This window comes from Buteo buteo, chromosome 13 (assembly GCF_964188355.1).
Source record: "Buteo buteo chromosome 13, bButBut1.hap1.1, whole genome shotgun sequence".
Classification (NCBI taxonomy): domain Eukaryota; kingdom Metazoa; phylum Chordata; class Aves; order Accipitriformes; family Accipitridae; genus Buteo; species Buteo buteo.
In genome coordinates this window covers 17,918,519-17,942,930 of record NC_134183.1, presented here as the reverse complement: position 1 = coordinate 17,942,930, position 24,412 = coordinate 17,918,519, and the positions used below count along the sequence as shown (strand labels likewise).

Sequence of the window (24,412 nt, the reverse complement as noted above, 5' to 3'; positions counted from 1 at the left end):
ATTCCTTGCCCTGGTAGGATTGTATCTCACGCTTTCAGCACAGGAAAAGGATGTTACAGGCATAATGGCAGGGAATATCAATCAGATAACTAAATCTAATTACAGAGTTACTAGATTAACTAGTTAACTTCATCTACATGAAGGCAACTGGCCAACTGCCACAAAAGAAACCAGATTCAGAGAGACAATTTCTCAACAGATTAAACAACTTCTTGTAACGACAAGTTTTAGATCAGACTATTCCTGACAAACTTTAAAAGACACATGGTTTGTATAAGAATAAACGGTAGCTGAATCACTCGATAATAGTAACCACAAATTCAGCCTTCCTAGAGGAAGAATTGCACCGGAAGGACAGGATAATGACTCTAAATTTTAGTAGAAAGATGTATTTTCTGAGGGAGTAAGCCAGTAATAAAACATGTTCTGGGTAAACAAATTGCCTTAATAGTGTCACTGAAGGGAACAGAGGCCCCTAATTTTCAAGCCCTTATTTTAACACAGTTTGTGATACACGGGTACTGTACAAAACATAACAGTATTTCTTGCTTTTAGTACATCATAGATAAACCGTGCTAGACATGGTCTAAGACAGAACTCTTTCACACATCCCAAACTACAAAGCGCCCCAGGCTGGGTGACTGCTGGCTAAAGACAGAGACAGACAAGAGGCATAAAGATGCTCAAGGGGTGACGGAGGCAGGTCCCTGGGCTGGGCCCTGTGCTCCCACGGTTGGTGCAGAGGTCCCGCTGGACGTGGCAGAGCCGGGTGCCCACAGAGCTCCCTGCGGGTGCCAGTGCCCCGGCCTGCAGGCCTCCGAGTCCCTGGGACAGGTTCAGCACCTCCTCAGGTGCTGAGCCGAAATGGGGCGACTGCTTACTACTAATGAAATGACACAGTACTTGGTCTCAGGAGATACCATCTGTGGCCCTACGCTGCAGTTCTTTGCCCTTTCACCAGAGATAAACTACATCCCAGCCAGGTCTTTGGGGCAGTTTCTCTCCCGTTCTTGCTCCCCCCACCCCGGCACCATCACCCTGAGGCATCCAGTGACACCGCCACAGCTGCCCCATGCTGTGGCCGTTACTCTGGGCCCTCACACCCCTCCGTCGGGCTCGGCGTCCAGCCTGGGTGCCTCAAACTCGGCATCGCTACCTAACCTCACCCCCTGCTTCTGATCCCGCCTGGCACCCACGCAGAAGCCCCTGAGGAGCTACAGGCCCAGACTGGGCCAAGGCCTTGTCTCCAGGAGCAGCGTGTACGCCAAACCCCCGCCCCGAGGGGAGCCATGACGCGTTTAACACCAAAGCGATGCCCAGGGAGGCTGAGGGAAGGGGAGGTGCCCTCAGAGGGGTGACACGTCCCGCTCCCCCCGCCCTTGGCGGTGCCCCGTGTGCCTGAAGGGGACTCTACCCCCACGCAGCCGTGGGCACCCCACACTGCGCATGCGCCCCCCTCCCCACCCAGCCCCACGGAGCCCACCGGCCACAGTGCGCAGGCGCCAAGGGGGAGGGGGGGGGGCAGCGCGGGGAGTAAAACTCCCGCAGCCCTCCCCCGCCTTTCCCGCTGGGCGGCCGCGCATGCGCAGCGCCTGGCCGCGGGCCAAGCCCCGCCCCCGCCCTGTCACTAGTAACAACAGGCGGCGGCGACGGCGGCGGCGGCGGCCGCCCGGTGCCCCTCCCCCGCCGGAACCGGCGGCGCTGCTGCCCCGCGCCGGCATGAGGCCAGAGCCCGGCCGGCCGTCGTGACGGGAGGCGGTAAGGGTCGCCGCGCGGGTGCCTGCCCCCCCCTGCGTTCCCGTCCACCTCTCCTTCCCCCGGGCGCCCCCTCCCCTCAGCCCCACCGCCGCCCTTGCTGTCCTCCGCGGCAAGTTTCCCGCCGTCCGCTCTCCTCAGCGTTAGCGGCGGCGGGCCGGGGCCCCGCGGTGAGCCCTGAGGGGCGGGCGGCGCTCCCCGTCTGTTGGTGGGGGGCGGGTAACGGCCCTCGGGTGGGTCACGGCGGCGCCGCGGCCGCGGGGCTCTCGCGTTCCCCCCCCGTCCCGTCCCGTCCCGTCCCGTCCCCCGGCCGGGCGGCCCCGTCGGGATCCCCTCGGGGGGCAGCGCCGGTGTCTCCCGGAGCGGGGCAGCCCGCGGCGGGGCTGTCACAGGTGTCCGGCGGGTCCCGTCCCCTCCCCGGAGTGTCGTCGGGCCGGAGGGGGGGGCACGGCGGGGCGAAGGCAGCGCTGTCCTGGCGAGCGGTGAAAGGAAACGTTGAGTTTCTTTGTTGTGTAACTCTTTTTGCCCAAGGATTAGAGAGGGCTTGCGGCTTTTTTTGCTGATTCAGGTGTTTTTTTTTAAAATGCAGGGTAGTCATGGGTAAATTCCTCTCTTGAATAGGATGTCGGGTGAACTTTCTTGTGACTCTTGGATTTATCGTTGGCTGCTTCTGTCTGAAAAGCTGCCGTGCCCAGCTGCCGTGCTCTGTAGCTGGAGTTGATAAAGCTTTCCAGAAGCACTGTAGATTACGTGGGGACACGTTAAAAAATAAAAGTAAAACTTATTTCTTGTAATAAAGCCATTTCTTGCTAAAACGAGTCTGGCTAGCAGCCCTTGGTTTCCTCTGCAAGCGCTGCTGCCAGTATTTTTCAATAAGTGTAATTGCGTTCAAGAGAGTTTGGGTCAAACACTTTGCTGAGGAAAGCAGACACAAAGCTGTTGGAATAACTCCTCTCTGTTTTGCTAGTGAATTTTTTCTGGCCGTATATTGGAATGTTTGTAGTTTCTCTAAGTTTTTCTCCCCAGCTACCTCTTAAGTGTCTCTCTCAAAAGTCTTAATTTGATTTGGGAATGATGAAGGAATGCCTTATATCAGTGTGCTGTAATGAGCCATTTTTTTTTCTTTCTGAAAACAAGGAGTTTTAACACTTGCTATATTTTTTTAACCTTTTCTTTTCTTTCTTTTTTTTTTTTTTTTTAACCCGGTCCCAGTTCAGAATGACCTATAAGCAAGGCAGCCCACTTAACCATGCTGTGGGACTGGGCAATCCTTTTCTGCCTTTGGCTGGTATGATGTCAATGTTTGATTCTCAGCAGCAGCACAGGAAATCTCACCATCCTGATGAAGAGTCATAAAGTGTTGAAGATCTGTTACTAAAACTGGACTGAAAATGGGCTAATTTTGTGTTGTGTCTTTGGAAGAAATGATAAGTCATTTCTGACAAAAATATACAGTGTTTTAGGGCCCCACTGGATCTTCCAAAAAAAAAAAAAAGTTGTCAAGGAATCGTGAAGGATTTCCTGTAGAATTGCTAGCATGGTATCATGCACAGAATAATTGTAAGAGAAGATTGAAAATGGCTTCCTACATTTGACAGATTGTTTTAAAAATTTCTTTTTCAGGTTTGAGTTGATCTTACTGACTGCAGCTATGGTGCAGAAGTATCAATCCCCCGTACGGGTGTACAAACACCCTTTTGAGTTAATTATGGCAGTAAGTATTAAATTTTGCTGTAATTTTTTTCCTTGACAGTTCCTTGTATTGCTAAATACTTACTGGGCTGTGTTTGGTAGGTACTGTAGAACATAGAAATCTGAAACAATATAGAAAATATGAGAGGTATGTGTTTTGGTGGTTTCTTCTCTACCTAGAGGTGTTTTTTACATAATGTGTTCTCTTTTTCTCCCAAAGTTTAGATATAGTTCATAGATGTATTTTAAGTTAGAGCAAAAGTAGGCTCAAGGCATACTTCCCAGTTGATTACTGGGGGCACTCTATTCTAGCGTGGGAGAGAGTGTCAAGTGTGTTGATTAAAAGATTGTTGTAGTTGCATCTTAATCGGTATAGAGTTTACAGGACTAGAGAGCACAGAGAAAGCCACGAAAGCAAGGATAAGCCTGAACAAAACAGGAGAAAGCATTCTGAGCATTGGTAATACTTTGGGGGGAGGAAAAAAAAAAGATTGCTAAGGAAGCCAGAGAGATGAACTAAGAGCCTCTTGGGTGCATAGTTGCTAATTTGTGTGCTAATGTTACAAATAGTAACAAAACAAAAAAAAAAAACCAAAGCCTAATTAGGTTTCCTCTTCTCTCTCTCCCTCTCTCCCTCCCTTTTTTCTTTTAGAAAACAGAAAGGAAGTAGGTATTTGACATTTTTACGTATATTCAGCCAAAACCACAGCTGTGTGGCTCTCACGAGTTAACAAAGAGCACTTGAGGAGAGCAGTCAGGTCAGCTTCTACCTGATAAAAACAGTTAAAACTAAATAATAATCTAAATAGTAATTGTTTTGTTTCACTTGCTGAACATACTATGTTTAATGGCTTCAGAGGAGAGTTTTAATAGTGTTCATAGTGTAAATATTTAGATAGATCACATGGTTTGGAGTGCAGAGTTCCTTACAGAAGTGATCCTTCGCAGAGTCACAGGGCAAAAAAGGATTAGATTGCTCTAGAGGGAATACTTAAATTTCTTTTTATCTTTTTCCTAAAGCTGCCTCCAGTATTACACATGCAGGTCTTGCTCTTGCAAACACTTCAAGGCAGAGAGTGGTTATTTTCATGAGTAGTGAAGAATCTGACTGTGATGTTTAAGGTCTTTTAGGGCCTTACTATACTCTGACAGCTAGGCTTCAGATGGTTTCTAATATTTAAATTTGATTGTGTGTCTAACTTTAGCCTTCAGTGAAGTATACTGGTTCTTGTTCTTAGATCAGTCAATCAAAATGAGTTTCTTGAACAAAATTCTCTGGCTGTTTGCTGAACAGAAGTCTTCACCTTGCTGTTGAATTAAAGGTGAAAATTCTTTAATTTCTTTAAGACTATTCTGAGTCAAAATGCTGACATTGGGATTTTTCTCAATGCTTTATTGGGTGTAATTAGAAACACTTCTGACAATATTAATATTAACTTTGAGTTCTCAAATTGTTCTGTATCTTGGGGATAATATTTGAAGAATAATCTTTAACAAATATTAGGTCTTTTCTTACATGAAGGCTTTTTCTCCTTTGGAAAGAAAGAGGCTATGCTACATATGCAACTAGGATAAAACAATAGTTGAAAAATTAAAACAGTGAACTAAGAGGAGAAGAATGTTTCTAAAAAGAAACAGTCAGCTGAACAGGATGCTTTCTGAGACTAGAAGTTTAGATTAGTGGTGATATGTATGATTTATTTTGTCTATGTCAGGGCAGCAAGTTATCACTTGAACTTGTTCAGAATGTGGTCACTGGATGAACATCCTTCTCCTGCCATGTCACATCTGTTATTGGTTTTTAAAACTTGTAAAATGCCTGGTGGTGATCTATCAAAACTGTTCATGCATTTTCTGATGTACATAGAGGAGTGCCTCTATGAGCCAAATTCTTTGAAGAGTATAAACAGCATGTGATAGCTTGACGTTTTTTGTTACCCTTTTCCCTTGGTTGAATAGTGATTGTGTAAGTTGAAGTATTTCTGGAAGGAATATTCGTGTTAAATCTTGTGCTCACTAAAGTGGAAGTAGTATGTTGCATATTCTCAACAAAAAAGTGCTATAAACTTATTTTAATAGTGCTAGCAGCTCTTCTGAAATGAGGAACACATCCTGCTATATACCAAGCTTGAATTTAAAGCACCCAACAAATGACTTTAACAATATGTGTTTTGTTTGATTTTTCTCTGTCCCTCTCTTATCTGCACCCAACCTTTGAGAGAATGTGTCCTCAAGTAGAGGTTTAAACCGATGTACCAGAGCCGCTCAGATGTCAGTAAAAAGCCTCTCAAAGAAACCTTTGGTCAATATGGCAGCAGTGTTCTTTATGCTGAGTTGTCTAACAAAAATCACTGTTTCTAGTCTGGGTCTTGTTGCATGGGAGTACTTTCAAAAATTTTATTTGGAAAATAATTCCCTGAGAGTTTCATGGAATTGAAGAGGTAATTAATTCTATAGCATAGTAATGAAGATCACCAATGTCAATGAAGCCCATGTGGACTGTAAAGATTTCCTGGGTGATACATGTTCCAATTACAAATTTGAACTCATTGAGTCAAACTAATATTTAGCTTTTGGTTAGAGAAATCAGCATAAAATTCTTCTTTTCTACAATCAACCAAGTGAATGCCACGTGCAGAATGGGTCATTTACACTACAAACTTCCTATTTACCCACTTTTCCTTTCCTTGGTTTCAAAGAGGTACTTGAGGGAGAATAAAGTACAATCAGCATTCCATTCATGCTGCTGTAGTGTGTTTTGAGAGAACTTTGTTCTCTCTGTGAAGGGTGAGCGCAGCTATATTAAGACAAAAAAAACTGGATTTAATTCCACTTTGATCTAAACCAAGATTGACAAGACAAGTGTTTTGCAGATAATTATGATACAAAGACTTTTAAAATAGACACAGTGAAAATTCTTTTTCTAAGTTGAATTGGTGTTCAAAATAAGTTTCTCTCTTATGCTCCTTCACTGAATTCCAAAAATCATCTGTTGAACCCTAACGTATCTCTATGACAATATACTTCAAGGCACAACCCCTTATCTCTCAAGTCTGCGAGAGAATTGAAGTACTGTTGTTTGCAGAGAGTTGGGACGTCCATTGCTGCATGCTTCTTGCCTTCCTTTATCATTAAAGGCAAGCTACCTAAAATGTAATAGAAGCCATTTCCCTTGAAGCTTTCCTTTTACTGGCAAATTGTGTAGTTCCAAATAATATCTAAGTTGCTTTAAAAACAGTAAGAAGCGGATGCAAATCTTTTAATGAAACTATCTCCTGCACTTGAAAAGATTCTAGAATCGTGGGGTAAAAATTATCACATTTTAGTCTGACATGCCTAACACAGGCAATATGATTTCACTGAACGGTTACCAATGCTGATATGATGACTTTTGGATGCTCAGTGGCATATCTGTCATAATCTACTTCTTGAAAACTCTCTGTGTGTATGTGTATATATATTAAAAAAAAAAACCAACAACAAAAAACAGACAACAACTTGCACAGCTGTTCATCAGACTACATAGAATCTTGCCTTGTTTTTCCTCCTGTTCATGTTGAAGTTTACATAATGCTGGAAGCAGCTGAAATGTGGAAAAATAGCTGTTTACGTAGACTTGCTTGTCAAGTTACCAAGGTTAAATATACTGGAGAAGAACTGAGAAGCTGCTTTTATAAAACTTTAAAGATTTTTAGATTCAATTTTTTATATTAGCTTAAAGAGGATTACATTTAAAGTAATATACAGACTTTGCTGAATAAGTAGTTCTTAATGTTAAAAGGCAGTTAAGAACTTGAACCTTTCTTAACATGCATGAGGCTAAAATTAACTTTGGAGATTCACAGCTCGTTTTTAGTCTGACATGCATTAGATAATTCCCCATGAGTTTAATTTCCAAAGTAAATTTAAATAATGAATAATCAGCTACTATGGCATTCCAAAGGCAGAATTTATGCAAATGGAAAATAAGTAAGATATTTGAAAAAAAACCCACATTGAATTGAACCATTGACCAGAGGGGTGGTTGTTTTTAGTTTCTGGAAGCTTTGTGGAAAATGTATTGCTCTTCAGCCTGTTCAGAAAATGTCCTATTTACAGCCACAAATTACTTAGTTTCAGAAACAAATATGAATAGTAACATGACTGAACACAGCAAGTGTGCTCTAAACCTTTCCTGTTACATTTAGTCAAATTAAGGTAGATTTTAAGAACTTGTGGCTTTGTGAAAATTATGATTTTTTTCAAATCTGCCTGTGACAGGAGACAGACTTTCAAAGGTGTTTTGCAGTCTTTTGAATACCTAAAATATTGTTTCCACTTTGTTAAAGTTTTTGGCATTTGTCAGCTTCCACTGGTGCCAAAGACAGAAGAGAAGTCTGTAGGTAAACTAGTCATCAATGTCAGGAGCTTGCAGTTGAGGAAATAATGCATTTAATTCTTAATTTAAAATCAAAATTGCAATTAATCTTGCACTGCCTCGAGGCTGAAAACTACTTCCTTCCAAACTACGTATTCTCATCAAAATCCTTTAAAAAAAAAAAAAAAATTGGTCTCATGTTTTTCCTTTGTTCTGATAGAATATCTAAAGCATGAATCTTTCTTAATAGTGTAGTACTCATTTGATTATATTGTAATTTTAATGGCTCAAATTTACTGCTTTTGCACAACAGGCTGACTGGCTTTCTTTGATTTTACAGATCTGAAAAAAATAATGTTTAAGATAAATCTCCATGAATTAAAGTATTCCTAAATTACAGGGAAGTAGTAAGATTGTAGATGGCATAAATACGCTTCAATGATAGAGTAGATTAGAAAAAATTTATCCATTTTTTCACATTGACAAATCAAAGTATAATCCCTTGATCTAGATTGTAATGAGTTTTCTGATCAGGCAGTACATCATCTTTTAATTTTAAAGATTATTACTTTAAAATGCAATTTAAACTAAATAAATGTATCAAGTTCGGTGCCACACCTGCTCATAAATCCCTAAAGTTTTTATTCCTTCTAGTCTCATTTTCTTTTTCTTGGAAAAAATGCATTCCACACATTGTGTGAAGAGAGGCCGATGAGAAAAAGGAAGCCATTCTCCAGGTGCTTCTGAAAGCACAAAGTAGGCTTTAAATGTGTAGAGAAGTAATTTATTCCCCTGATGCCCCTGATGCACCTTCTTGAGGATTTGTCTTGGATGCTTAAAGCCTAGGGAAGGGAGCAAACTGAGTGTCCGTTCCTGAAACTGCTCAGCAGTTTTCCCTTCTGTTGTATGACTCCCAGAATCTCATCTACTTTGCTTCCTGTCTTTGTTGAAAATTCAGGCTTATTTACTGTTGGAAATGCATTGGTAAAACTGTGGTGGAACAGTATGGGTTTTCTTTTTCTATATTAAGTGTCTTCAGTTTTAACTGCTGTTTATGTCATTGTTGATAGTCTCATGGTAGCACACATTGTAAGAACAAATGAATTTTTGGTCACTTGTTTGGAATGAGCCATGGTTAACAAATATAAGAGTTAAGTTGAGCACTAGGGAAAAATATTGACTTAGCAGCCTGCTTACTGTGCAATTTACATGTTTTTTCATGGCCTGCTTAGATATTTCCATGGCTAGCTGTTTCCTGTTTTTCGTGGGCAAACACATGACCTGACTGTAGCTGACAGCTGCAGTTCTCTTGTTCACCAAATGCTTTTAGTCAGTTTTTTTAACAAGTCTTTTACACTTTAAAAGCCAAACAACCGCTACTGTCAAACTCTGAAAGGTGTCAAAAGAAGAAAAATACGTATTAAACCAGTTCTTGTTACTTTGTTCTGAAAGCACTCCCAGCTTTTCGCCCTTTGCAGGTGTTTTAGCTCTGAGACCAGTGTGAGGTGCTGCTCTAGGATCTCTTGATCAGCCAAGTGATGTTACCTTTGAGTTAAAAATCTTAAAACACGTAGGAATCTAGCAGAAAGGAAGTGGTTAACACATTCTGTGGAGTCCTAGACACCCATGATACTGTAGTTAAGATCTGGAAAAGGTATAACTTCATGCCCGTAATTTAACATGTGGTTAGCCATTAAGAAGCATTCAGAACCCTGTGGGAAAGAGACATGCTGTATTTTTTTTTTTTGTTAATTTTAAAAACATGTCCAATGAGAAGGTAGGGGTTGCTTAGAGATCAGAGACGTCAGCTGCAGATGTAGAATGAGGTGTTTCCGTATGGTATAGGCAGTTACGTGTACCTCCAGCTTGAGCAATCTGTGCTTCCTGTTCCTGTGGAACTCTTACTGCTGTCTTACAGCAGAATATTTGAGCTGCTATACTTTTAGGAAACAAGCACACTGTGAAAGAGGGAGTAGAAGAGAGCCTTGAGGGATTGCAGGCAACCCCTGAGGACTTCCCATAAAGCACATTCAGAGTCCAGATTTTGGAATGCAGAATTGAGGGGTATTCATTGTGATTTTTGTAACCAAGATTGGTTTTGCTTTGCACTTAGTTTGCATTCAGTATGTTTCTGGAAGGAGGGCGGTGATGCAATCTTAAAACTGTTGCATTCTGAATAAAGAATAAATCTTCTGAGAATTTGCAAGGAAATCTGTTAATTAGCTCAAGTTAAAATTAATTACAGGTTAGTCTTAAATAGTCTATTTTCTTTTCTCCCAAGTGAATTTGTCTTCCAATTTTTCATGTAGTTTAAAATTACTGTGTATATATTCTAAATGAAGCACTAGGCTGTTAAGTTGAATTATTAACTCTTTTTATCTCGTTTTTGTGGTACAGTTAAGACAGGTCAGGTTAGCAGCTCAGGTAAAATGTTAAGTAGGGCCTATTACAGGTAAGTTAGTAATTCAGCTTTCTCATAGTCAATTCACATGCAGCTTGTTTCACTTGTAATCAGTGATGTTTGATGTGAGAGTCATGCCAAGAACTCATGCTGGTGGAAGATAATGGTGGCAACATTGCTGGAAAGCCTGTGATGGAAGGACTGGCTGGCATTGTCTGGGTTCCACTGCAGCATGGGGCAGCGTTGCCAAAAGAGTACAAGCAAGCAATGAGCCATCAAAATTTGAGATCAGGTCTCAAGGTCTTGGCTTTTCTCTGCGTTGCTTTGGCTTGAGTAATGCTGATTTTAGCCCAGTCCACAGAGTTTTGCAGGTTGTGGTTCATGGGCTCTTCTAAAAGTCAGAGAAACATAACCAAGTATGTGGTTTCCTATTATAGCAAAGTTGGTGTACCAGCTCACTCTTGTTGCTTTCCTGCAAAGGCATGTTCATCAGCAAGCCTGTTTAGGAAGATAGTCTGGTGAAAAGCTGTCTTGGAAAAAAAGGAGAATAAATACTTTGTCAGTCTGATCTCCTCACCAGGCTCATTTAAGGCTGATGTGCACCTCTGTGGGAGCAGGTGCTCATCCCCTCCTGCACTGTTAGTGAGCTGATGGCAGCTAGCCACAAGAAAGAAGGAGCAAGTCAGCAGGGCTTTTGTCAGTACATGTTGTGCTGCAGGAGCCCTTGATTCCATGGGGGAATAATTAGGGATCTGCAGTTTGAAAAATGCCAAAGCCTGTTGCTGTAACAGTAAATGAAGGCACCATTAGAAACTTGGTCTTCAGGCCTGGTATTATGTAGCAGTGCAAAGTATTTGCAAATTGTGCTTAATGGCTTGCAGTTGTGGATTCTATGAGTTACTTTGGCATAAAGGGGATCTGTCCTTACCTCAGAAAAATGAAAATTAAAAAAAAAGGTATTTAGTATTATCTAATGGGGTAGCATGTGAGCTGACTGGTTGGCTTTCTTGCTTTGTATTCATGTATTAAACTTCAGATTTGAACACTTTCTGTCTGGGATTCCTGTTCCAGTTTTACTTTATGGTGATAAGGTTTGGGGACTATATTTCAGTAAATTTGAATATAAAAATATCACAGGGCTCTTGGAACCTAACAGCTTTAACTCTGGTGACAGCAGAGGGGTTGTGGGAGGGAGCAAAGAGAAGCTACCCATTTACATTAAAAATGAATTTTTATTTAAACTGTTTTAATTCTTAATTATATACATTTGGGTTCTCTTAAATTAGCATTTCAAGACTTTGTCATGGTCAGATTTATGAAGTTAAATATCTAAATCTGTGGGGTTATGTATGTTTTGAATTACTTGTTGGATAATTACAACTGTTTTCATTCTGACATTATTTATATTCTCAAAACTTGAGTATAGATGCTTTTTGGAATATATGCAGATCAATCTGTTGAAAACCACGTTGCAAACCTCTTAACAATTCATCCTTTCTGTGACTGATAACTTTCTGCCTTGCCTACTGCTGCTATAATATTATATCATATTGCTTTGGTAATAATAGATCTCATTTTGTGAAAATGAATATTTCTCTGGTAATGGTCAGGTTGGCAATGTGTCATTTATATTTGTTTATGCCACAACAGAAGGGGAACAGTTAGTTTCTTGATGAGAGCACTTCCTTTCTCAAGTGCATTGTGTCTCTTCATTTAGTGTAAAATGTGAATGCCATAGACATTAAGTCCAGTTCAGGAACATCAGTCAGCAGAATCCTTTCCAAAGGACATTTTTCTGGCTATTTCATTCAGTCTGTAAATTATACTACTTAATTTGCAAACCTCTCTCTTTGCTGTGCAATTCATTGACCTGTGGATAAATTCTTCATTGCTGAATTCATGGCTCTATGAAATTACATATTTCTATTGAAGTGTTTCATGGTCTGCATGGTGCAGCCACTGATGTTGTAATGAACAGAATTTAAAGCAATTTCTCTTTAACTTGTTTGTTCTGTGTTGACTAAACTGATTCTTGCTTTTGTTTGTCTGCCTTTGCTGCAAAGGAGGGTAAAGAACACAGAACTGATTTGTCTATAGTCTGTGATTTTAATTGCTTTTTAGAAGAGAATCAAAGGAATCTTGACTGGTTTTTTTAATTGATTTATCTTTTGAAGCTAGGTGGTATCTTTCTGTATTTTATTGGGGAGCAGATTCAGGGGTGCAGAAGCTGTACCACCTTAACATGCCAATGACGCGTCTAGCAGTGGTATTAATATATCATTGGTTATTGATATCTTAATGATGTATTTGGATGTGGGGAAAAGGATTGTATTCTATCTCTTAATGAGAACCGTAGTACTGAATAGCATGATAAGGCCTATCTAGCTAGTGTGCTATGTACCTGGCAGTGGCTGAGGGCAGTATCTGCCTCTAGGGAAGACGATAAGAATGAGATAAACATATGGTAACACACTCTCAGGATACTCTTTCATCCTACAGCAATGTGTCTTGACAGCCCTTCTGGTCCAGAATGTGCCCGTTGTCTGTAATAGCACTGCATGTGCTTTTTTCTTGTGCCTGTCCAATTCCTTTCTGGAGCCAAGTAACTCTCTGTTGTGACACCCTCCAGCAGGAGATTGTGCTTCATGACACACTCTGTCAAGAGATATATCCTTTATCTAGAGCCTGACTCCTGCTTGCTCAGCTTCACACCACCTGCTCCTTGTGTTGGAAGAGGCAGTAAACCCCTACTCACTTTCTTTGTGCTGCTTGCCCTGTTAGATCTGTAAGATACCTCCCTCAGTTTTTAAATTATTCTTTTCCATGGTGATGAGTCTTAGTCTGTTTAATAGTTGATGATTCTATATGAGGAACCACTGTTGTTCTGTACTGTTGATCTTCCACCATGAATTTCTAACCTTTTTGAGGATCTCCTGATACATGAGACATGCATGTAAGGCTGAGACTTTTTTTCTTTATATCTTACATTTAACTTCCTAGCTTAAGAGGTAAATTGTCTGCAGGCCCCAGACCCTATCATGCTGCATTTTTATGACATTCCATTGACATTAGTGAATGGTCAAGATTTAATTGATGTACGTAATAAATTTTAATTGGTTTGCTTAGTGGAGTACAGCTGCTTTCTACCTGGAAGCTGATATTTTGCTGGTCCAAAAGCCAAGCTAAGACTTATACGGTTGAGCCATGCTACTTACCTTGAATTATGTGCTTTTGGCAAAGCTTTCTTCACTGTACTGATTATACTCTTGGTAGAGTGAAATCACTCTTGGAGTGCTTAGAGGCCAGTTGCCTCTGGGCCAAATGAAAACCTGGTGGGTGCAGTCTGAGACAATGAAGTCAAACCTGTTTCAGTGAACCTTCATGGGGGGGTGGTTGATCTGGTTGGAGATCAGGAGACTTTGTTCTTTGTGGTAGTACAAGTCTTTAACCTTTCAGATAATGGTTTAATGAGGAATTCTGAGCCTATGCTGTAGTCATGCTTTCCTCCCCCACTCATAAATTAGATTTTGTCTACACAGCAATAATTTTATTTAAAATACCCTAACATATTCCAGATGTTAAACATGTTTTAACAGACCTGCTTATTGAAAGTGTCTGTGATTCTAAGACCAACAAAGTGACGAATACCAGTTGTAGGACTCATGAAAGTGGGAATTGAACATGGAACAATAGAATAGTAAGGAATATTTGACTGTTCCAAAAATAGATCCTCAGTGGACACGGTAGGATTGCAGCTGAATTTTAAAGTAAAAACTGACTGCAGAGGAACCAGACACAATTTTGTTAACTGGAACAGAATGGGGAAGCTAAGTACCAAATTGTGCTTTCAGTGCGATAGTATCCTGTGCATTTTTGAGATGCCATTTAGCAATGCAGAACATAGTTGTCATTGTTCAGCTGCTCTAAGACAAGTAATGGTTATTTACAAGCAATGGTAAAACAAGCTTAATGGTTTACAGTCATTTTGATATGTGTATCTTAAAAATTTCAAAGAAAGATATGTTCCTGTGTTGTGTAAAGGTTTATGTATTGCCATTGTTGCAGAGAAATAGGAAGTGCTTGAGAATAGCTCGTATTCCCAGTGATCACATGTGGGTCTCCAAGCATTTAAGCTTTCACTGGCCTGTTGCCAGCCTTTACTGTGATGCTCTTTTGGAGGTCAGCCTCTTCTCTGTACTACTTTAACCTTGAGGCAAAGCAGTCATGTCCTGTGCGATTGGGGTCAGCAGCCAAGTTTCCTATCCTAGAAACTACTGAAGTTGACTCTAATTGCAGGGCACATTCTGTCAAACAAAAGTGTTGTGCTCGGAGCTATGTGGCTTCTGGGCTGGAACTGTTTTCCATCTGTCTTGCTTGGAACGCAGGCAGAGCAAACACTCGTTTTCTTTGTAGAATAGTTTTGCACATGTGTTTAATATAAACAAGTTGAAGTAAAATTGCAAGTCAATCTGATATTGCTGCTGCCCCCACTAATTCAGCTAAGGTCTGTGTATACTGCAGAGCAACTTCCAGCAGGATGGCTATGAAGTTTGTCCTTGATATTCCGCCTTCAACCTAGACCAGAGCAATGTCAGTTGCTTTTTTTCTAACCAGCAATTTGATATTGGTCTCCCAGGCACAAGCCAGCCTAACCTGAGTGATCAGGCTTTCCCAGCTGACTCCAAAGGAAAGAAAGATTAAAATTATTTTATTTACATTCAGCATGGTTGGGTTTCCTGTCCTTAATCTTTTTTTTTTCTGGAGGAAGGAGTGGTACTTGCCCAACTTCTCTAATCTAGCTTCTCATTTTAGAGATTCATGTCTCAAGATTGTGCAGAGACTGCAGTTGAAGTTAGTGTTGCTTACTCTTTAGTGGAGTGGCACTATGCCTTGGGCTCTTCCTGGCTCTCTGGACTTAAACCATGGCAAAGGGAGGAAGAAAATGATCCTCTTGCGAGTGTCTGGGAGGCAAGCAGGTATAACTCTTAAACTGGCTATCCACTTTTTCCTCAAATCCCAGCCTCGTCATTCAATTGTTCTCTGAAGATGGACAATTCAAATGGATTATTCTTGTTCTTCCCATACAAGAATCAAGTATTACACAGTTCCAGTTGTGCCAATTTATTTAAGCAAACCACAAATGACTTGTATCGTTTTAAAGAAACCACTGTTCCAATTAAAGTACCATTGAGGCATGCCTGTGGTTATTAAAGATCATATTTTACAGATAAAAGAGGGAATGTTAGCCCTTGTCTTCAGGTCAGATTCTTTATCCCCAAACTGTTTTGCCTGCTGAATCAGTATACCTTTTACCACCAAAAGTTTGAATAAAGTTGCATTAAATCATTGGAGAGTTTATCTAGAAGAAGATTGTGTCTCTGCATGTAGTAAAATGGTTCTTAGGTGGTTAAGAGGCAGTCCCCTTCCAGTTTCATTACATGCAGCTGTATGCAACAATCAGACCACTACAATTTTGCTAGTAAAGCTTCTCTATGTGAGTACTTTTCTGAAAAGAAAATGCCCAGCTATTGAATAGTATCCATGCAGGAAGGGTACCCTGATGGCGATAAAGTAGTGATCTGTATAGAAAGACCCTATGTGGGTGGCTTGACTGGTCACATCCCTCATGAGAACAGACATTTCTGTTTCTGGCTGTTTATTCTGGTGCAGGAAAGCAGAGGCTCTTTGCTCGGTCTGGTAAGTTGGTTACCACAGTTGCATAACTCAACAGTGACTTACCAGTAAAATTCCACTTATCTGGAAGATTGCTTCATAGCCTGTTTTGAATCTCCTGCTTTATTTGTAAGGTCTAAATTATTTTAATGACATTTTAAAATATTAAAGTTAACTTTATTTATGCTTGAAAACACTGGATGCTGAAGCTGAGATTCACTAGCTCTGTAGCCTACACGTTTATGTTCCAATACAGAGGAAGTTTGCTTCAGACGTTCCTGTCCCCCAGTAACTCCTTGCTCCTGCTTTTTGCCTTTTCTTCTATCCCCTACCTTGCTTTTGGTTTTGGGCAGTCTTAAGCAAATATGCTATGCTTTTTTTAGTATAACTCAAATTTGTCAAAAATGCTTTATGAATGTATATTATCAAGTATTTCCTTGGATAAGCTTAGAGTTTTACTGATACTTAGTTGTAGGTGTGATCTGAATGGAGCATCCTTTCAATAAGCTGCCTTTGATTGAAATCCTTTTGATTTCTGATTTGTATGCTGGTAGAAAAATGAGCACTTCTTTGGTTCACATACACTTCACAGAGAATGTAAACTAAAACTCTGAAATGTTTGTAAACTTTTTAAATTACTACAAGGAAAAGGGATTTTTTCTGAAATTGTTACGTTCTTCTTGAGGTTGGGTTTGATGTCTTCTATAACTTTTAATAGCAGTAGAAGATAATTAGTTCTAAATCCTGTTCATGAAGGTGATACTAATATGCATAATCTTATCTAGTCAATGCATACTTAGCATGAATTTCTACAAAACATTCTCTGCAACAGCTACCTAGAGGCGTACTTGTTGTAAAAAGTATCCTGTGATTGACAGCTAAGATAATATCTCAAAGTGCACATGGTTTGGGGTGATGTTTTGTGCAGTAAGGATATTTTGACTTCAGTAAGGACTCTTGATACTATCCCTGCATGGTGGCCTCAAAGGAAAGAAGTTTAAGCACAAGCAATACAAACCTACTTCTAAGATGGGTGCTGAAGTTTTAGAATGTGGTGCAGATGCTGTGACAAGATTGCTTGAAGATCCAGTTTCAGGGACTGCTTTTACAAACGACCTGGGTGGTATAATGAACAGTATGCTTGGTAAGTTTTCAGGTGGCACTATAGCATATTTGTGAGTCCATTACACCTCACGGGGGCTCAAAGCTAGTTTACAAGAAGTAGCCTGCAGGGTAGCTATTAGGGCTGTTTAAAATGCTAAGCTATGCATTTGGTCTGTGTTTGGAATGTGTTTAAAGCCAATAGTGATCAACACTGTAACCATGGAAATGTTGCCTGAACTAGAGGGATGAACAGAAATGCCAGTATTTGTGTGTTAGTGCTATTACATTCACTTGAAAGTGCTTTGTAGCAATGTTAACACCTGAAAGGTCCTGTTGTCTGAAACCCTGGGTGGTGTGTGATGTGTTGTATAAGCAGTACTCTAACTGCAAGCTATTGAGAGTACAGTTTCATTTATAATACCATTTCAGTGGTATTTCACGATTTTTGTGATTGGCGGTGTGTATAAACTATTGTTATGCCTGAAATTTAACATGAAGCTGTTCCTTTTACACTGCAGAAGACTTCAAAGAGATTAAATGGGTGTGAAGTAGCCTGGACTGTGTCTATAGAGCTGCGTGGAGATAAGCGTTGATACTTCCTGTTATGCGTAATAGAGCTTTGTTGCATGTTAAAAGCCACAGAGTCTCTATTCTGAAAGGTTGTTTTGCTTCCCCTGTGTACATCCCCTATGTGTTTTGGGTGACTGGTGGTAAGTGCTGTTTGGAGTGATGGTGATACAGAAGCAAACAAAAAATTGTCTCTAAATTTTTATGCTCTCAGCTACAGTAATTTATTTGAGCTAAAGCACAAGAGCAGCTTCTGTGTTGTTCCCTGACTCCATAGAGATTTTTAATTTATTGAATCAAAGCTCTTCATACAACATTATGAAGTAGCTATTGAATTTGAGTTTAGTCTGTATACTGGGTTCTCTTGTAATGGTTGTGGGCAATGGCCTCACTGCTTTTAGATGCTTTCTGTTTCAGGAATTTGCAGAATAGATGTGAAGGTCAGAAGCTTTCTTGCTGTGTTTCTGGGATTTGAGCAGCAAACTGCTGTGCCTGCTTTGCATGTGGCAGGCCTGTTAACCTATTTAGTAGAACAAATAGGTATTGTTTATTCTGTGGTGGCATCCACAAGATTACAGGCTTTCATTAGCTCTGTTCATACCATCTAGGAGTAGGGTATATTTGAAATGTGTGAGATAACTGGATGCTTACTTAACTTCAAAGTACTATGGGCTTCTAATACAGCTAAATGTAAAAATGGACAGAACAGTCTTGCTCTCTTCTTCATACAAAGTACTGAAACCTAAGGCTTTATATAGTTAAGCTGAGGGATGAATTTAAATGTACTGGAATAAATCTCTCTTCTCATCCTCCCTCTTTCTCTGTGGACGTTTGCAAGGTATAAGTGGGTCATTCATAGCAGTGTAGGGTCTGAAATCCTTTTCAGTGAAACCCGATGAAATCAAGAGGACCCTTTTAAACAAGTATGAGCATCAAAAGAAGACAAGGAGGAGTAGGGATTGTGCCCTTTTGTACACCTAATAAAAACTTTTCTGCAGAACTCCTGAGTGACAGAGGAGCTGTCAGTGGCAAGAATTTAATGACTTCGATCAATGCCAGGGAAATAAATGTTTTCTTGTCCACCTCTGCTTATAGTTGGTTTCATTTCCCTCAGCTCCTGGTTTCACAGAGAATTTCTGAGGAATTTCATTTCCATTCCACACATGGAGAGGCGAGCTGAGAAAGCTCAATTTACTGGCTTGACTGGCTTTCAAATGCTTTTTTAGAGACAAGGATACTGTAAACAGCAAGCCATTTTGGCACTTCATACTCCAACAAGATCAAGTGATGCCCTGGTGGTGATAATGAAACAGTTTCTGTAGTGACCTTCAGTGTTTGTAGGGTCCTATGGGCTGCTTAGAGCATAGGTTGTTCAACACTTGTGGGTGTTTGAAGCACAGGGAATACTTTGAAACGTGTGCAGGATCCAATAATGTCTATATGGTCATGACTGATTCAGCGTGTTAGTCTCTCTTGAATCAGCTGGGTCCTTGATCTTCTGACTATAAGATGTGTAGACCTGGGCTATAAATTTGAGCACCACTTCAGTGCTATATCATAACTACGGCATTATAAGACTCTGAATATCATGCTGCAATAGGGTCTTGAACCACTGACAATTTTTCTTCCCAGATACTCTACCTGAAAGCTCTGTTCACTGCATTGGAGAACACCCAAGATAATTTTTCAAGTTTGCTTCTCTCACTGTTGGAGAAATTAGCTTTCAATTAGAGTTCATGAACAGAATCTGTACAGAGAAGATTCTTGTCAGTACTTGTCTTACAATTTGTATAATAATGTGTATTTGTGTGGTCTATATTTAAAAAACACAAAAAATAGAACTTCAAAAACTAAAAAGCCATTGTAGTGAAAGGATTTGATGCATAATTATATAGGACTTCAACAGCCCCCTTTATGGAAATTTTAGACTAACTTCATAATTTTGAAACTTTAAAGCTGGGATGTATTCTTGCAAAGTAGAAGCAGTTGGGCCGTTTGGGACAATTACTTCGGAATGCTTTGCTTTAGTACACTGTATGCGAACAGTGCAGGCCCTGCTTGTTCCCAGTGCTGTACGCTTACACTCTTAATACAGTAATGATCATTTAATCAGAAAGTCCTAGGTCAATGGCACTTTTTACACCTGTGTAGTAAACAAGAACTTTTTAGCCTCTAGAATGAAACAGAATGCTTGTCTTACTGATATTGACTTGGCCTATTGATTTTTTTCTGTGTAACTTATAGAAAGGTTATTTATTTTATCTTGGATATACTTAATAGTCATCATACTTAAGAGGCCAAATTTCATCTTGTACCAGGGAACAGAGGGTGAAGACAGTATATCCTGTTCCTGAGTGACTTGTGCCACAACAGGGTAAAATGCTTTTGGACTGTAATGGAGGGAGGATAGAAGAGAGACAAAGTAAAATAAGATCAGGATGCAGTTGCCAGTGTAGTAAAGTGTGATGGGGAGAAAGGAGAGTTGTACGGGTTTTTTTGCCTGTAGTTTAGGGTAAGGGGCTACTCCCATTTGCCAGGTGAATGTCAGTCAGTTCTCATTTTAAGAGATTCACCGGAATACATCCCACCACATGATGCAGCTGTCCCCTCAGAGCCATCTGCATGGCTGTCAGATTGAATGTTCTGCCAGTTCTTCTCTGCTATTCACACCCTTCTCAAGTACAGCTCAGTTTGTAAAGGCTGGATTTTTCCTGTCTTCAGTGAAATTCTGCTCTTCATAGAGTGGAGCAGTGTTTCCTGTTCCAAAAATAATGTATATTCAAATGTGGGGCATTGGGATTTAGTTTCTTTTTTTAACAAAACAAGATGAACACGGGGCCTTCCTTTTTAATGGATGCTTGTTGCCTGCTTAATTTGTCTTGATTCTTAAAATCTTTGAAGCAGCTCTCATTCAGGTGAAGGATTATCATTTTTAATTCAGACAAAGGGCTTCCACACAAGGTATTTCGCGATGTACTTTCTCCTTGCTTAAATCCAGTTCAGCAATAAGTTGTTATGCAAACATTTTGTTTGTTGATCTTGCTGTGATTGCCAGCAGGTTAACCATTGGTGAATCTTGTTGGAAAAGCTTTGGAGGAGCGTATTGTGTTCTAGTTCTAATTTGAACCTTTTAAACACTTTTTTTTAAAGTAGAAATTGCAATGGAAGGCTTGAAGTCTCTTATTTTTTTCCCCCCTTTTAAAATAAGTCAGTGTTCTCTACAGTGTTAAGAAAAGTAGTAAGGAAGGTCTCTTGCATCTAATATCCACTTTTACAAATACCAGTTGTGCAGTGGGCCATCATCCCAGTACTTTGAAAATTTGACTAGTCATATCTTGATGGCATAGACTGGGCCAAGATTTACAGACAAGTCAAAAATAAGGCTCATTAAACTACCTTATATTTGTCAAGGACCAGAAATGTGCGTATAGAAGATTTTTGTGTTTCAGATGATATACAGCCATTCATTCATAGGTTTGAATCTGCCTCTCGTACTGGGTGGGTTGTCTGTAGTCCCCATAAGACTCATTTGTAATCTTGTGTAACTAAAGCCTTCTTGGTCTTTTCCAGAGAGAGTGAGTTCTTAGTACTGAGTCACTGCCAAGCAGCCTTTGTTTCCCAGCAATAAGAAAATAACTTCTCTCTTTGTAAATGAGAACGTTTAATGAAGTGAAAACACAGTGGAGAAAAAACCACTTAAGCCTACTTTGAACAAGGGCTGCTGTGAAGAGCCATACCGATGGGGGAAGTGAACTGCAAAATAGCAAAGTTTAACTGTGGTGCTTGCGTGACAGCAGGGGTCTGGCTTGTAGCAGTGAAGGTCTCCTTTTAGAGGACTGTTCCTCCTTCCAGAACTGGCTTCACAGATGTTCCTTTCCAAATAGTTGACTACCTGTGTGTTAAAGATGTGTTTTCTTTCCCAAGCTGCAGTCCAGTTCATGTTCCTCCTTCCTGGTGCCTGGGAATGCTACCTTACCAAAAAACTATTTGTAGAGCTTTTTCAGGTATAACTGCTTTAATAATCTGCTTTCTTCCATACACATGCTCCCAAGCTCATTACTAACTGACACATGAACTAACATCCATGAGAGACACTGGCACTGAGGTACACACTTCTTCATAGAAATATAATGATTTTTAAATGTATGTATGTATTATAAAGGGAATGGTAGAGAGCTATGTACAGCAGTTTATGGGGGATGAGAAAGTATTTGCTGATTTATGAGAGTTAATCCAGAATTGTTTCTTTCCAAATGCAATTGCCAAGAATTTGAAACCTCTTGGTTGACCTCCCACGAGTCAATGTTTTTCCTATTGATCTACAGTGCTCTAATGCAGGGGGAGGAAGAAGGTGTAGTGATACGCAGGAATGATGAAGCTGCTGGAATGCAGCCTGTCAAGCTAGGGCAGCATCCTGCTTGAGTGACCCCTCTTGTTTCCTGTGTGTTTACGAATAATTCAGAAATCCGACATACTCGAAGTGGATAGGAGAGCATGATGAATGTTGGTATGCACTTGCAGATTAGTACTCGAATGTGGTCAGGTATTGCAGGCAGAAATTAAAGTTTGTGTGTGGCACACGTAAAGCGCAGCGGACTAGATTTGATTGCCAGGATGAATGTCTTCATGTGCTCTTTTGAGGTAGCCTTGGAGAATGTTGTGCTACTCTTAGAAGGTTACTGTTCTAGCAATTTTGAACAGAAAACATCAAAAAGAAATAAAACATCTTAACAGCTTGTTTCATGGTATTAAGAAAGCACTCAATATGCTTCATTTTCTGAATGGTGATTAAAATTCCTACTTACTTCCCCATGTTAGAAGTTCTGTTTGGAGGATTCAGCTACTATAAGAATAACAGCACAGTGTAAGTTTGCTTGCAAGTTTTGTCAGATCTTTTTTTCTTCTTTTAAGTAGAGAAGTTAGTTTTGAGTCATCTAATGGAAATACCAAACAATCCCTATCCTTTAAGGCAGGGGACTGGGAATATATTAATCTGAGCAGAGAAGCTAACTTATTTGCATAAATGACTGACTTTCCCCACTGAGGACTTAGCACATGCCTATTAGCAAGGTACTTTATTAGCCCTAGGCACGGTTTGAGAAGCAAAAAGCCAGAACAGTCTTTGGTCCTCGTGAAAATTAGGCTGGGGTCATACCTAAATGCTGTTCTAAAGGTGGTATTTTGAAAGGATCCCATTATTGCTGATACTTGAATCCCAAAATCTAAGTGCAGCGGCAGCAAATATAATTCCCTTGGGTATGAAAAATTACCGCAGTGGGTTTAAAATAGTCTCACTTTTGAATTGCTTTCATGTCTTTAAACAGAGCTGAAATACTAGCAAAGATAAAAGTAAAATAAATCCCGTTATTTTGACTCTACTCTGAACATGAGTTGCTAAGGGAAGCAGCTGGAAAAGAAGCTTTAGTACAGTGCTATTTTGGTTGAAATTATGCTTGTCAGTGTTCTTACTGTTAACATGCATTAAGAAAGTTAAGGGTTTATATAATGAGCCCATTAAATTTGAAGTTCAAGCTGCTTCACCATACTGTGTTTTTCTTGATGCACAATGCCAGCTTCTAATGTATTGCAGTACACAAATGTTCCAGAGGCTGGTGGGAAATTGTAAAAGTACATTATTAGGGAACAACAGAATTGCAGGCTTAAAATAATTTTTTTGAAAGCTCTGTACATAGATGTCTCTCTTAGCCAAAGAGGTGTTGCGACTTTTCATGTCAAGCCCAGCACCACTTGTAGAGGCTCTGAGGATGAGCACGTCTGCGCTTTTTACTTGTGTTACATTCAGAATCTCCACACACTGTATTTTTTAAATGTGATAGAAGGGTAAAATTAAGTAACATCATTGCAACATCCTTCTTAGATGCATTTAGTCCTACAGCAACAGCATTTCATTCTTGCATTGAGTCGATTAGGATTATTGCAGCTGCTTTGCTTTTGAGGAACTAATTGTCTTTTGTGATTGTATCAGTATAGTACAATTGAAATCCTGAGAGAAAGGTATGTAATATCTAACCATTTTATTTGTAAAGAGACCTATCATACAGGACAAACGTGTGGCATCTTATAATACACTCCGCTCTATCAGACTATTAAAGGAATGTTGGATAATGCCGTTCAGTTATTTCCTGTCTGCAAAGCTGGACTTGGGACAAAATTTCTGGTTCAAAACACCTCAATAATGCAGAAAAATCCATTCAATTCTATTATTAGAAAAGAAGCAGCAGCGTTTGATCTTTCTTTAATCTTATCATGCTCTTTTAATAGCTCCAGTCTTGGTGATGCATGTGTTCCTTTGACTCGTGTCTCTTATTGTGTTGTACTACAAATTACAGGTTTTCTTCCTGTGCTGTTGGTCCATGGTGAAGTGAGATCTTTGTGTCCTATAGTCTTTAGCAGCTTTTTCCTGCCTACTCTGCAGTGTCAAAAAGAACTGTTTGCCACATGTGGAAGAGACAGCTATGCTTAAATCAGATTGAATATTTTGATGTGGCTACGGTTTAGTATAATCACTTTTTCTTCGAACAAGGCTGTGCTGAGAAACGATGCATTACAAGAACATATTGGCAATGGTACATAAAGAAATAAAACCAGACTAATTTAAGAGCCCAATAAAATTGACTGTGAACAGTTTTCCATACTCTGTGTGCATGTTCTTTAGGGAGAAAGAATCCTGTGTCGCTGTTAATCTCTTTGAAACCTTCAAGTACTTTGTTGTCGTAAGCATTGAGCTTGCCAGCTTTTGGCAGATAATTATTTTGTTCTCTTCCAGATTGAACACATTCAATTCAGTCTTCCCATTCAGAACAAGGAATTTGTCTTGGGTGGTGTGGTGGTTGTTTTTTTTG

At 40.1% G+C, this 24,412-nt stretch overlaps 1 protein-coding gene across 2 annotated transcripts in view; it reads left to right on the top strand.

The window, feature by feature from the left end:
* The first annotated feature begins 1,604 nt into the window (after window positions 1-1,604).
* Window positions 1,605-24,412, top strand: part of SEC14L1 (SEC14 like lipid binding 1) — a 43,490-nt gene continuing 20,682 nt past the window's right edge. The window contains exons 1-2 of one of the 2 annotated variants that reach the window (XM_075044917.1): window positions 1,605-1,758; window positions 3,379-3,469. In XM_075044917.1, coding sequence (XP_074901018.1) covers window positions 3,407-3,469 — 63 coding nt within the window. In that variant the 5' untranslated portion in view covers window positions 1,605-1,758; window positions 3,379-3,406. Of the gene's footprint in view, window positions 1,759-3,378; window positions 3,470-4,187; window positions 4,206-24,412 lie in introns of those variants that run through there. The other variant, XM_075044918.1, reaches the window with a different exon arrangement.